Below are 13,237 nucleotides of genomic sequence, written 5' to 3' on the forward strand. Positions count from 1 at the left end.
TTTCGATGAGATTTCGGGCGCCATCGGTAGTGAAGGCAGACCCCGATTTCTCCCCAGAGCCGGACGGTGGTTCTGCAGCCTTACCCCTATCCATCGCCTGGGGAAGAGTCCGGCCGATCGCGCTCGGGGCGGGGGTCACCCCAGGAATTGATAGGGTCCCGCTCGGTCGGGGCCTCGGCGCGTCCCTCCTCGAGTCATCAGGAGCCGACCGAGTCGAAGGCCGGGTCGGGGACCGATCACGTCCGACCCGTCCGTCTCGGGCAGGCTCGGATGATACCTCCGGAGTAGCGGCAATCTTACCACCGGAGGGCTGATACAGCGTCAGTTGCCGGTCCGTGCCCACGACGTCTCCCTGATCGGTGGGCCCGGACTCGTCGGTCGGCGTCGGAGGCACCTCCTTACGGGACTTCTTCGCCGGTGGGGCCCCGCTCGGAAGAGCTCGTTTCCTCCTCTGGGCTGCTTCCAGCAGGGACGCCCTACCAACAGCCTTCGTCTTCACCGACCGCATGACGTCGTCGATCTCTGCAAAAAGGACGGGATAGTCGGAGACGGAGAAACCAAAGGAAAGAACGGGACGAAAGAAGGGAAAAAGTCAAGAAAGAATCGGTGGCGGACTCACGGTCGGTGGGGACCGAGCTCAGACCGACATTCACCAAAGTATCCTCGGAAATAAGGCGGGCCACCGGGGGGAGCTGGCCCTCGGCAACCAACCCCTTCAAGGCGGCCAAGCCATCGGACTCCTCCCTTGACAGTCTCGATAGGCCGATCGGAGACTTCATCGGGGTCTCCCAGGTCGCCCTGATTTCCCAAGAGGGATCTGCATCAACAAAAAAGAAGCGCTCCTTCCATTTGTGAATGGAGGTAGGAGCCTCCTTGACAAGGCCGCATCCTCGCCGCGCTGCGAAGCACCACCACCCTTTGTCCTGGGGGTGGCCGCTCAGGCTGTAGAACTCCCAAAAAACATTCAGGGTGGCGGGGATCTCGTGCATACGGCAGAGAACCTGGAAGACCGTCAGGGCCCGCCACGAGTTCGGCACCAGTTGCGTCGGTGCCACTCTTAAACCCCGTAGCACCTGCATGACCAAGTCCGAAGGGGGAAAGCGGAACCCGGCCTGGAGAATGCCCTCATTGATGGCGATCTTCCCTGGAGGAGGATGGGATATCCTCTCCTCAGGCCCCGGGAGCGTGGCGTTGCAGGCCTCGGGAAGGTGGTACCGAGCCACGAGTCTGTCTAAATCTGTGGCGACCAGCTCCGACTTAATTTGGTCTGCTCTCACTTCGCCCATTCCTAATGGCCAATAAACCTACGGTCAGGACGGGGACAGGAAGGAGGGAAAGACCGGAGCGACTGGAGTACACTAGTATAAGAGGGGAAAGTATGGAGAGCCCTAAGTAGAAGAATGGGGAAAACTCACCGGAAAAGAGGTAAGAACGGCTCCGGGAGCGCCAAAGGAGAAACAAGTGAACAGTCCGACGGCAGCAACAGCTGCGCAAAGGGGAAACTTGAAAATATCTGTAAAGAAGAAGACGGACGGGGAAAGGCCCCCGATTAAATAGGCGGAAAGGCAAGTGACGCCTCGATGACGCCAGAGGACGCCTGGCTGCCGAAGGGTCGCTCGCGCCCCAAAGGCGAATCGACACCATTAAGGAAGGATGTCCGCCGAAATCCTCAGACTGCCAGGTCAGCAATAACCGCCATACGCCATAAAAAGGGCGGGGAGCTCGAAGCGCGCGCGCCTCTCCGAGGAACGGCGGCAATCCCGAAACATCACTCCCTTCACCTGTTCCCCTTTTGGTTCCAGGCTCGGAAGTGGGGGGCTACTGTTATGGGGGAACTAAGCCGCCATGCCCCACGTGACCGGCACGCGCGCCCAGGAAGACTACGGCTGCCCTTTGATCCAGCAATCCGACCCCGAGTCGGATATCCTCGGCTCCGCAGTCCGACCCCGAGTCGGCTGCCCTTTGATCCAGCAATCCGACCCCGAGTCGGATATCCTCGGCTCCGCAGCCCGACCCCGAGTCGGCTGCCCTTTGATCCAGCAATCCGACCCCGAGTCGGATATCCTCGGCTCCGCAGCCCGACCCCGAGTCGGCTGCCCCTTGATCCAGCGCTCCGACCCCGAGTCGGAGATCTCTTGATAACGACAGGCTATTCCCCAAGAGGCACGCCGCGGCCTCCTGCTCCACTACTCCCTGCAACGGCTGTATCCGATGCTGCTCCACGATCTCCTGCATCAGCCGTACAAAGCGGAGCCCCACTATGCCCTGACGTGGCCGTACCCGGTGCTGCTCCACGACGCCCTGTAACGGCCATGTTAGTGGCCACACCATCGTGCCTCACGATAACGAACCCCCCTGAGAGACCCCCCAGCCAGGTATATATGCGGCTGGGGGGAGAAAGGGGGGGGTGAGCAATATCTCCCAGAGCACTCTCTTACTTGCGATTATCACCTCTCCTCCTCCTTCAATCTCCTCTGACTTGACCGTCGGAGGGCCATCACCACCCTGGTGGTGGTGCAAGGCTTGTTTGCAGGTTTCTTGGCGGAAGGTGGAGCGCAACCAACACCAACCAAGACAACTCAGACGGAACCCCGTTCACACCGCAGTGCCAATCGTTCTCGGTTTGGACCACCAGCAACAATAATAATAGTAATAATACTAATAATAGTAAAAATGCTAATTATAGTAAGAGTGTTAAGAATAATAAGAATGCTAATAATAGCAATAATACTAATAATAGTAATAATGCTGATAATAGTAATAATATTAATAATAGTAATAATGCTGATAATAGTAATAATATTAATAATAGTAATAATGCTGATAATGGCAATAATACTTGTTACGGGGGAATTTAGCCACCATGCCCCACGTGACCGGCACGCGCGCCCAGGAAGACTACGGCAGTCCCTTGATCCAGCAATCCGACCCCGAGTCGGCAATCTCTCGACAACAACAGACTGTTCCTCTGAGGCACGCCGCGGCCCCCTGCTCCACTACTCCCTGCAACGGCCGTATCCGGCGCTGCCCCACGATCCCCTGTAACAGCCGTACAAAGCGGAGCTCCACTATGCCCTACCAGGGCCGTACCTAGCGCTGCCCCACGACGCCCTGTAACGGCCATGTCAGTGGCAGCCCCATCGTGCCACACGATGATGAATCCCCGGAAAACCCCCCAGCCTGATATATATGAGGCTGGGGGGGGAAGGGGGAGGGTAAGCAAAGGTTTTCCAGAGTATTCTCTTATCCGTTACTACTATCTCTCCTTCTCCTTCAATCTCCTCTGACTTGATCGTCGGAGGGCCCCCACTACCCCAGTGGTGGTGCGAGGCTTGCCTGCAGGTTTTCCGGTGGAAGGTGGAGCGCAATCAACCCAACTCCAAGGAAACCCCGTTCACACCGCTGTGCCAATCGTTCTCGGTTTGTACCACCAGCAACAATACTAATAATAGTAATATTACAAATAATGGTAATACTGGTACTAATAGTAATAATACTACTGATAGTAATAATACTAATAATAGTCATAATATTGATGATGATGATGATGATGATGATGATATGATAACAATAACAATAACAATAACAATGATGATGATGATAATAATAATAATGAATTTTTTTAAAAAAATAAGTAATTTATAGATAGATAAGCCAGTTATAGTCTAGTATTTCTTTTAAAAAATCATCTTCATCGACTTTTGGGTAATAGTTACATCACTGTATGTCTTTTAGATTGATCTAATTCTTGGTAAAATTTTTGTTCAAATTTTATTAATGTTAGTTGTTTCTCTTCTACTTTATTCTTACAATGAATAATGAACCATGATAGTCTCAAGAGCTAATGATTGATTTAGCTATCTCAAAAGCTAATTATTGATTTATTAAGGAATAAATATATAATCTTGTAGTTTTATTTATCCTCTGTGACCCCCTCCCCTTCCTTAGGTTATGGAACGTTAGCCCCCCCAAAGCCCCCCTCGGGGGGGATTAGGATATTTATTTTGAATGTGTGCTGAACTCTTTTGCTTTTAGATTCGCATCCTCTCCAGCCAGACATGAATTAAAGTGAGCCAGTCTTCCGCATATAGCACATGTACCATGGTGGATCCTATTCAACCATGGCCATCATGCCAATCACGAGACATGCAATGCCTGGTGGTGACTAGTGGCATTAGAAGATCTTTTTCCTTTAAAAACATTATTTGGCTGATGAATGAGCTCTGCCAATCTATGGTGATTAATTATTTGAAAAGAGTTCCATGAGCTTAAATACTAAATTTGTAGAAGGAATTCCAGGCCCCGCAGATGTTTCCCTGTTCAGTGACAGTGTGTTTGTGAATTTAGAGATTAAGGCGAAGAATGACTAAATTGAGAGGGACTGCAGGATTTGTCATCTCAGGCATCGGGCCGTTCTTGCAAGGAGGGTTGAGCTACCATGTACAAACAACTTACTGAGGCATGCTTGAAATCGAAGAGAACAAGTGAAGCAATCTAACTCAGGTGCGAAACTCATTGTTACGGTTTAGCAATCTAAGTGAATTGTGTATTTCTTGTCTCGGATCCTGTGAGATTTGTGCTCGATTGCATGGAATATGGTTGGTGTGTGGGACTGAGTTCGTTGAGCAGTAGTTTTTGCTTTCGTCGTTGCCGCCAGTAGATTTGAAGTTATAATCAAACTCACATGGCAGCAACCAGGGGATTGTGAATCTTAGTGGAGATTTGGTGCATGAATATATTATGCTAGTTTCTTTTCTTTCTTTCTTTTTTGCATACTTCATGCTAGTTTCTTATGGTTGTCATGGATCAGGGTTGTATCTTTCGTGGAAAGAAGGATTCCCTTTCTTTTGCACGAATCTACTATTGGATCACCCGCACTGCAAAGATCTCGAAGCTGTCCGAAGTCTTATTTCTCAAAGCACAAAGGGTTCCGATTAGTATGCAACCACTAACAACCAAATTTCTGGTCTCGGATGTGCATGCAAGAGATTGCTAAGTAGATATGTAAATATGCCGTTGGCCTAAATTTTAGGCATTGGCAGGACCATGTTTGAACTAGGCTACGGTTTAGCATTTGCGATACCCGATGCTGGAGTAACTAAGCATCTCCAGGACATACCATTTCTTTTTTTTTTTTGAGGAAACTAGGGCTTTACTTTTCAAATCTAGTTCTACTAGAAACATTAGAAATTTCTAATTAGAGGTTTCATTGGTAAGATAGGTCCTTGTTGACATTTAGATTTTGATTTAGATTATATTTAGGCCATTTAAGTTTCGATCCACTATCTAGATTTTTAATCTTGACCATGCTTTTATGAGGGGTCTAGGGTATCAGCGAGCTATGCATATTGCACATATACTAAAAATAAAAAGGTCGAACCATAATGACTGCATGCCTGTATGGTATCATTGGTTCAATCTTGATTGGAGTCAGGTTTTTGAAGGTGAGATAGTTTTCTAAAATAGAAGATGGAGATTAGACCCATGTACTTTTTTTAAAAAAATTGAACTGCAGAAAACAGAAGTATAGTGTCAGAATAGGGAAGAGAGTTAGTTGTAAACAACCCAAATTTCTGAGAGTTTAAACACCCTAATATAAGTCGGCAACAATTTTGACGAAGTACAAATAAAAATCCCATTGGAGCGTCATCTTTTATGAGGAAGAGGAGGCTCAGCCGAGTCGCGCTTGGGCCCACGGGCCATCAAAGAAATCCTAGTCCACCAAGGAACCAAGCGGCCTCGGCCTCGCCCTCGCTTTCCTCTCCGTGTCCTCCCCCCACCACCCACCAATCCCTAACAACCCCACCCTTCTGTACCGTCTCCTACCCAGGCTGCGCCAACCCACCCACACCCTCGCCCGAGGAAGGGATCCAGATCCAGCCCTACTCCCCGCTATCTCGCCTCACCCCACCCTTTCCCCCATTCGCCTCGCTTCCAATCCATCCGTCTCCAGCCAGCAGGCGCGCCATGGCCACCCCGACCCCGACCCCGACCCCAACCCTCCACATCAAGTCGGCCGCTCGCAAACTCCCCATCAAGCGAAAGCCCTCTTCTGACCCCAACCCCACCCACGACTCCGTCCCCCTCGCCCCCAAGCTCGAACCCGATGCCCCCCTCCCCGCCCTCCCCTCCGACAACGGCTACGACTACGACGACGACGACGACGATGACGCCGAAGACGACGATGAATCCGAATACGGACCGGCCTCCTCCGCGGCCGGCGTCGAAGGCGGCCCCGGAGGCGCTGCGGCAGCCGGCGATCTGCGCTCCCCTCCCTTCAAGTTCCACCGGATTTGGTCCGAGTCCGACGAGATCCGCTTCCTCCAGGGCCTCCTCGGTTGCTGGTCCCAGGGCATGGTCTTCCCTCGCGACCTGAATCTTTTCTATGATCGTTTCTCGGAGTCGATGCCCCAGCCGTACACCCGATCCCAGCTCTCCGAGAAGCTCCGCCGCCTCCGCAAGAAGTTCCGTATCATGTCCGGCCGCATCGCCCGCGGCCAGGACCCTTCCCGCCTCGCTCCGCATGACCGCGACCTCCTCCACCTCTGCACCCGCCTCTGGCACCCTTCCTACGCCTCCTCCTCTCCCTTCTCCGCCCCCGATGCCGCCGCCCCCGGCAGCGGAGGCAACAAGCGCCGCCGCCCCAACCCCCGCGCCCCATCCGGCCGTTCCCGCGCCGAGGCTCCCCCTACCCCCCAGCTTTCACTCCCTCCCCCTCCCCCGCCCGCCCTTCCCTCCCTCCCCGCGCCTCCCACTCCCCCGCGCGCCCTCCCCGCCGAAGCCACGCCTCCCCCTCCCCCTCCCCTTCCCCTTTCCATCCCCTCTGCCAACAAAAAGAGCTACTTTGACGATGCAAATCTGGTCGATGTTCACCCTGTGCTCGTAAAGGAGGAGCCTTTGCCGACAAACAGTGACATTTCTGGCAAGGAGGGGCCTGGACATCTGGTGGCGAGAACCATCTTGGATGTGTTTGATGGGTGCCTGAAGGAGCTGCAGGCGACTCTGGCCCAGCAGGGGCTGCATGACCGCCCGGACTGCGCTTTGACGTCTGTTTCTGAAGAGAGCGAGTTGTTGAGGAGGTGGCGGGAGCAGCGGGTTGCGGAGATGGACGTCCTGGCCCGGCGCTTGAGGTTGGTTCTTGAGAATGCGGTCAGGAACTGAACTGAGAGGATGGGTCGGTCGTTTTATTAGTTTTTATTTGAACTTTCGTCATATTTTATTTCCCGTTTTTGTCTTGGGGTTCTGTACATCGTTCTACCTATGGATGTAGTTTGTTTATTTTCATGCTTTGTTAGCATAAGCCTAGTTTTGATGATTTTATAGCAAGTTAATGATGATCTCCGCTGATGACAGTGAACTGAATGATATAGTCATTGTTTAGTTACTTGTTCTTCATTCTTGTGAATGCTTGGCTTTCTGGTGTCAATATTGATCACTTCTTTTTAGCGCAAAGTAGGGTATTGAATTTATCTATTTATGTGATATCGTTAGTGTTTACACTTCTTTGACAAACAAAGGCACCTAAATTGCAACAACACCAGTGAAAGGACTGTAAAAGCCCTTCAGTTTAAAGCATTAAAAAAGAAGCTTCTTTTTCTAACTAGTTGTTGCTACTAATCTATATTTCACTAGTATGAAATTATGAAACTGACGAATGAGGTTTATTGGACATGTTGGTCCCTTAGGTATCCAGGGAGATAGGTTCATAAACTTTTGTTTATGTCCGTGGATAACTTGGTATGTTATGTAACACTTTTGCATATGGAATAATTCATCTGTTGTAGATGATAACTGTCTAACTTTAAATATATAATTGTTAGTAAATATCTTGGACTTGTTTGGCTTTCATCTTCACCACTAGTTTGTACATTATAAGATATTGCTTAGTCATCTATATTTGAATCTTAATTGGTGAGTTCTAAGGAAGAACATGTACAGAAGGGTTGACGCATTGATGCTAGCAACATATGTTAGAGCTAGTGATGAGTGCAAGGATTGGTTGTTGTTAGCTCAGTGGATCTACTTGTGCTGATGTGCACCCATCAAGTGGCAATTAGAAGCTTGTTGTCTCTTGGTGGCACTAGCATTCAGTTTGTGTGTTGCATGTGAGAGAAGGGTTGGATGATTGTGATTAAAGAAAGACGTTGTCTCGACAAAATACAATGGACAAAGAAAACTATGAATCGTAAGGCATGAGGAAGCCTAGGTGTGCACTAATCCATCTCTCTTACTTTTCTTATCACTTCCAGATGACTTATTTTTGATCACTAGCATTGCTACCAATCACTGCTCTGTTCACAGTTTTGCTTCACAGTTAGGAGTTGGTGCAATACACAAGGGGTAGGAGATTTTAGGTGGGGTCTGGGTATAATTCAGCCATTTCACAAGCACCATGGCAGCATGGGAGCAGTGACCTTGGTTTTCCCCTTTCAGTTTGTTTTCTTGAGAATCTCTATCCTTTTCTGTTTCCCTACTAGGTCAAATTGCAATTCCCAATATTTCCTTCTTTTTTTTTTCACTTAATAGGGCTCCATTAATGATAAAGCAAAGTGTCAACTTTTGTTGATGATAGAGCTAATCCCACCTTTGCTGTTTTCGTTGGACTCTTAATCATATGCTTAATCCCAATTTTCCATCTCACATGAGATGGTCGAATGAGCGCCCAACATTTTGTTGCCAACTTCACTTAAGAAATCACAAAAAATAATTTAGGAGCGGAGCCCCTATTTCATTTTGAAACAAGGACAAACTTTGTGGGCAACCAACACCTGAGGAGACTAGGGCTTTTCCTCTCTCTATCTCCCTCACTTCCTCCCACTCCCTCTCCATCCCTCTCTCTTTTCTTCTCTCTTCTTCTCCTTCGCCTTCTCTAGCCGTGTCGGTACGGCTCGAAATGGAATGGCACAATATCGTACTGTACTACCAGACAACCGATACAAGTCTGGTACAACGAATCTTAATTTTTGTTCTAATAAAAATTTCGTAGTGACTAAAATGCCCATAAACAAATTCCGTAAGCACATTATATTATTATAATAATATAATAATACACTACTATATCATATCTTATTATATTGTTATTCTATGCAATATAATATGATATATTATATTATAGTAATATTACATTACATTACGTTATAATAATATTATACTATGTAATAATTTATTATCATATCGTATCGTATCGTATCATAATATATTAGTATACTATAATATAGTATTTATTGCAATATATTGTAATAATATTATATATTATATTATATGATACCATATCATATTATTATACCATATTGTATAATATTATATTACATTTTAATTATAATAATATTAAATTATATTACAATATTATTTATAGTCACTAAACAGCAAACATCTTTTTGTAAAAGCTCTTTTTCCAAAAACTCTTTAACAACAACAATCTCGAACAAGGCCTCAGTGTCTGATGTGGATCTGATATGGGTATTTACTTGGACACAGATTCTAGTGGTTAGATGCAAGCGTCCAGGTAACCAGGTTCCATTAAATATTTTTTTTGCATGTTTCTTTTGCTGGGATTTGAGATTACATTATCCTTGACTGTTTTGGCTGAAGTGACCTTTGACAGTTAGAGCTGAACACTTATCATTTCATTTGGAACTCAAAAGTGCTATAGAAAATTGAAGTTCATAAATGTGCTTTTGATAATATTAGACAGAGATATAATTTAAAAATAATATGTTTTGACTTGTGGGGATCACAGGAATTTGCAAAAATATGGTGGAAAGGTGTAACCTGAACTGGTAATATTGATGCTCTGCTTGATGTTTGGTTGCTCTCATTATTGCTTTGAAATTAATGGGGATGAATTTAGGTTTATGTGAAAGAGTTGTGAGACAGTCTGATAATTTTTTCCTATCTTACTATTGATGAAACATGGACAAGTATTCATGTGCCAAGGATTGTTAAATTCCCTACATGTGATTATTGCTCACATGCAGTTTTGCAAGGTCAATTCCCTAGCTGATTTTTTGTGTTCCCTTCGGTGCTGAATCCTTCCCATCATGAGCGGTTGCTGTGATCTGTATACACAAACTTGAAAGCTAACTCTGTTGTTTCCTTATAACTATGAAGTTTATGCAAATGTATACGTCGTTGCATTCTGTTAACAGGTTTAGCTTATTATAGCATTAGAGATTTCTGCTACTTTGAGTTGATTTCTTGGAATTCTCTCTGTTCGCTGTTGGTAGGTGGGATGCAAGGCCATCTTCTATGAACATATTAGAGAGGATTTCGTATTGATGCTCGAGTGTTTTCTCATCTTGTTACTGATATCTGATAACTTCCAGCCAAACAGCTTAATATCTTCTTTGTCTAATTATGTTAGTTATAGTTAGAGAAAAATGTTGTTGGGTAGAGATGTAGCTGAGCTTCTTGGTGGTCAGAGATTTGATTCTTGTATTTCCTAGCATGGAATTTGATTCTTGAAATAGCTTGACATGTCTTTTTTTTGGTGAGACTTAACATCTGTCTTTAACATATATTAAGGACATCTGCCTGACATATGCCCTTAATTCTCAGTAAGACCATGACTAGGATTATGGATGATGTTCAGCCGGAGATGTTATATCCTCTCTTTTGTTGTAGATAAGCTTCCTGAATCTTGAAACATGCACATCAATTTTTGAAAAATCCTTAACTGCAGTAGATAGTGAACTATCATTTGGCCCCCGATTATTAAGGGAAATCCATGGTGGGATCTTCATTGAGGGAAATCCATGATTCATGCCACTTTTGCTACAACCCACTCCCTTGACCTGCACTAACTGATGCTAACCAACTGCAGTTAATCACTGCATTCTTATGTCTATGGAAGCCATGCATTGGAAGCAGCAAATGGATGGATTATCAGTAAATGGTGTGGAGTCGCATCATAGGTCTCCAGGAAGAGAAATTAATGCTGTTTTTTCACTCATTATTGCTGGTGGTTGCACGATCAGTGTTTGGGAAAAAAGACATAAAACCTATAGAAGATATTAAGAAAACAAGAAGATGGGGTCAAACAGTCCCAACTTTGTTTGGGCATTGTTGTTACTATGTTTTCATGATGAAGATTTTTTCAATTATCATGTCTCATAATGCTAGAGTACATCTCTAGTTTGGTATGACTTGTATGTCACTCATCTTTTTTTTTGTCGTAATGCATCCATTTCTTGATATAATGGCACTTGGGACATTCTATTTCCTTGAAACAATGTTGGTTCGTTTATTCGTTTCTTGCCAGGGCAAGAAGTAATAGGTTCCTTTCTGGATATCACCTTGTGTCAAGCTTCCCTTCTAAGCGCCCCTCTATGGGATTAAGACACCATCCTCCAGCTGATAACAATCATTAGTCATCCAATTTAATGTTATCCTCTATTATTACAAGAACTTTGTCACAGGTTACTTGTTTGTGACAACAGGTTTGATTTTTTTTCGTTTTGTTTTGTTTTTTTCCCTCAATCCAAACTAAGGGAACACCTTGGAAATGTCACGCCAAGCACAGAACGTCGGATACGATAAGCTGGTATTTTGGTAGTTTCCATGTATTCTTCCTGCGAGTGTTTCACTTCTCATATGATACATATATATTTTTTTATGCCTTGTTTGTGCACTTGCTTCAGATGTGGTTACAATGATTTATTTCATCGAGTGACATGTTTCTTTTACCCTTCTGTCCCTCCAAGGTCATGAGAGACTCCAACAATATTAACACAAGTTGTTCGTTCTTCCTATCAAGGTTCCAGCAAACTTTGATGCAAATGTTAATTTCAGTACACTCCACTTGGAATTCAGGGTAAGGGTGGGGGGGGGGGGGGGGGGGGGTGTTTCATGAATATGTTTCATTTGTTGCTTGATATCAATTGAGATCACGGTGGTCTCCCAAGCATAGGCAATTATGCTTCTTTTCTTTGCCCTCCCATGGGTCTTCACTTGATTTCCAGTTGATGGTGCTAATTTGTTTAGCTAGTAATATTCATTGATGCAAGAGACCTGGATTCAATCCCACACGCACCTGGATTCTGGATTCATAAGAATGCATCAGCTTTTTTGTCATAAATCACAATATCATGATAAAACTATTAAGTCTTGTCTGCTTCATCATGTAATTCAGAATGGTTATTTAGAAGGATGCCCACAACTCATTTGAATTCTTTTTTTTCCAAATACTCATAATTTTTTAATCTGGAGTATTCTTAGATGCAGGTTTCGTTTTGGACGTGCAGGCTGTTAGTAAAACTTCCATGAAAGGTTGTCGAGGCATGTTACAATATGGGCTATGAGCAATGACATGCAAATCACCTTAAAAATCTTACATTAATCAATAAATTAGCACCTTTCTTACTAAAAAAAATCTAATTTAAACAATTTTCGATGTGCTGGAAGCTGCTGCAGTGCCTAATCAAATTGAAGCAATGCGAATCTTCAAACCCATTATTATTCATCTTTGGTAAAGCTTTCTTTCTACTAGTACGGTTTTAATTAATACTCTGACACTGTATGGATGGATATAAGAAATGGACCATACATGACCAATGATCACACAAAAGTTCGATCAAGATTCCGTTTACTGACCTTAACTATAAGTTTTGTAATTTGATGCATTCATGAAAGCATCAAACCCAGTCAACATTTTTTGTTTTTTTGTCTCTTTTTTTTAGAATAATAATAGGTTCGCCACCCTAAAATTACTTGAGTGAAATACTTGAGAACAGCTAAAAGCCCCCTACTGAAAGGTGTTTCACCTGGGAACATGACAATTTGCAAACCTGATAAAATTCTAGACCCCAAGGAAAGTTCCCATGTCACCATAATGCTAACATGGCTCATTTTGATTTGATTTTTCCTGATAAACTGTGCCACGTTGACATGAGAAATTTAGAAGCAGTTTTTTTTTTTCTCTCACTCTTTTGTAAAATAGAAGCAGGTATACAGAGTGGAGTGGCGCAGCAGTACTCTTGATTCAATGAAGGACACCAACAACAGATTAGTAGTAAGTTGATAAGCTTGTTGTTGGATTCTTGTTCACACTGACGTCACATTGAGTTAGACATAAAGGAGCATTGGTGTCGCATTTGACTGAAAGGATCCTTCCCTAGGAATTTAGGATTCCAAGTAATGACCGAAAATCTATTATTTTGGTCGATGTTAAACTATCGGATCTTCTTGGACTCTAGTGCAGTTAGGAACTGGTGGATCTGCATGGACTGGGTAACGTAGA

General features: G+C 45.0%; 1 protein-coding gene across 1 annotated transcript; it reads left to right on the forward strand.

Moving 5' to 3' along the window:
- Positions 1 to 5,662: 5,662 nt before the first annotated feature.
- On the forward strand, positions 5,663 to 7,384 carry LOC120111920 (uncharacterized). Its single transcript, XM_039130173.3, has one exon. The coding sequence runs from the start codon at positions 5,968 to 5,970 to the stop codon at positions 7,159 to 7,161; it is 1,194 nt and encodes a 397-aa protein (XP_038986101.3). The 5' UTR covers positions 5,663 to 5,967; the 3' UTR covers positions 7,162 to 7,384.
- Positions 7,385 to 13,237: the final 5,853 nt, after the last annotated feature.

The sequence above is a fragment of the Phoenix dactylifera genome, chromosome 12, assembly GCF_051530095.1.
Source record: "Phoenix dactylifera cultivar Ajwa chromosome 12, Ajwa_hap1_PhDact_Kaust_v1.1, whole genome shotgun sequence".
Classification (NCBI taxonomy): domain Eukaryota; kingdom Viridiplantae; phylum Streptophyta; class Magnoliopsida; order Arecales; family Arecaceae; genus Phoenix; species Phoenix dactylifera.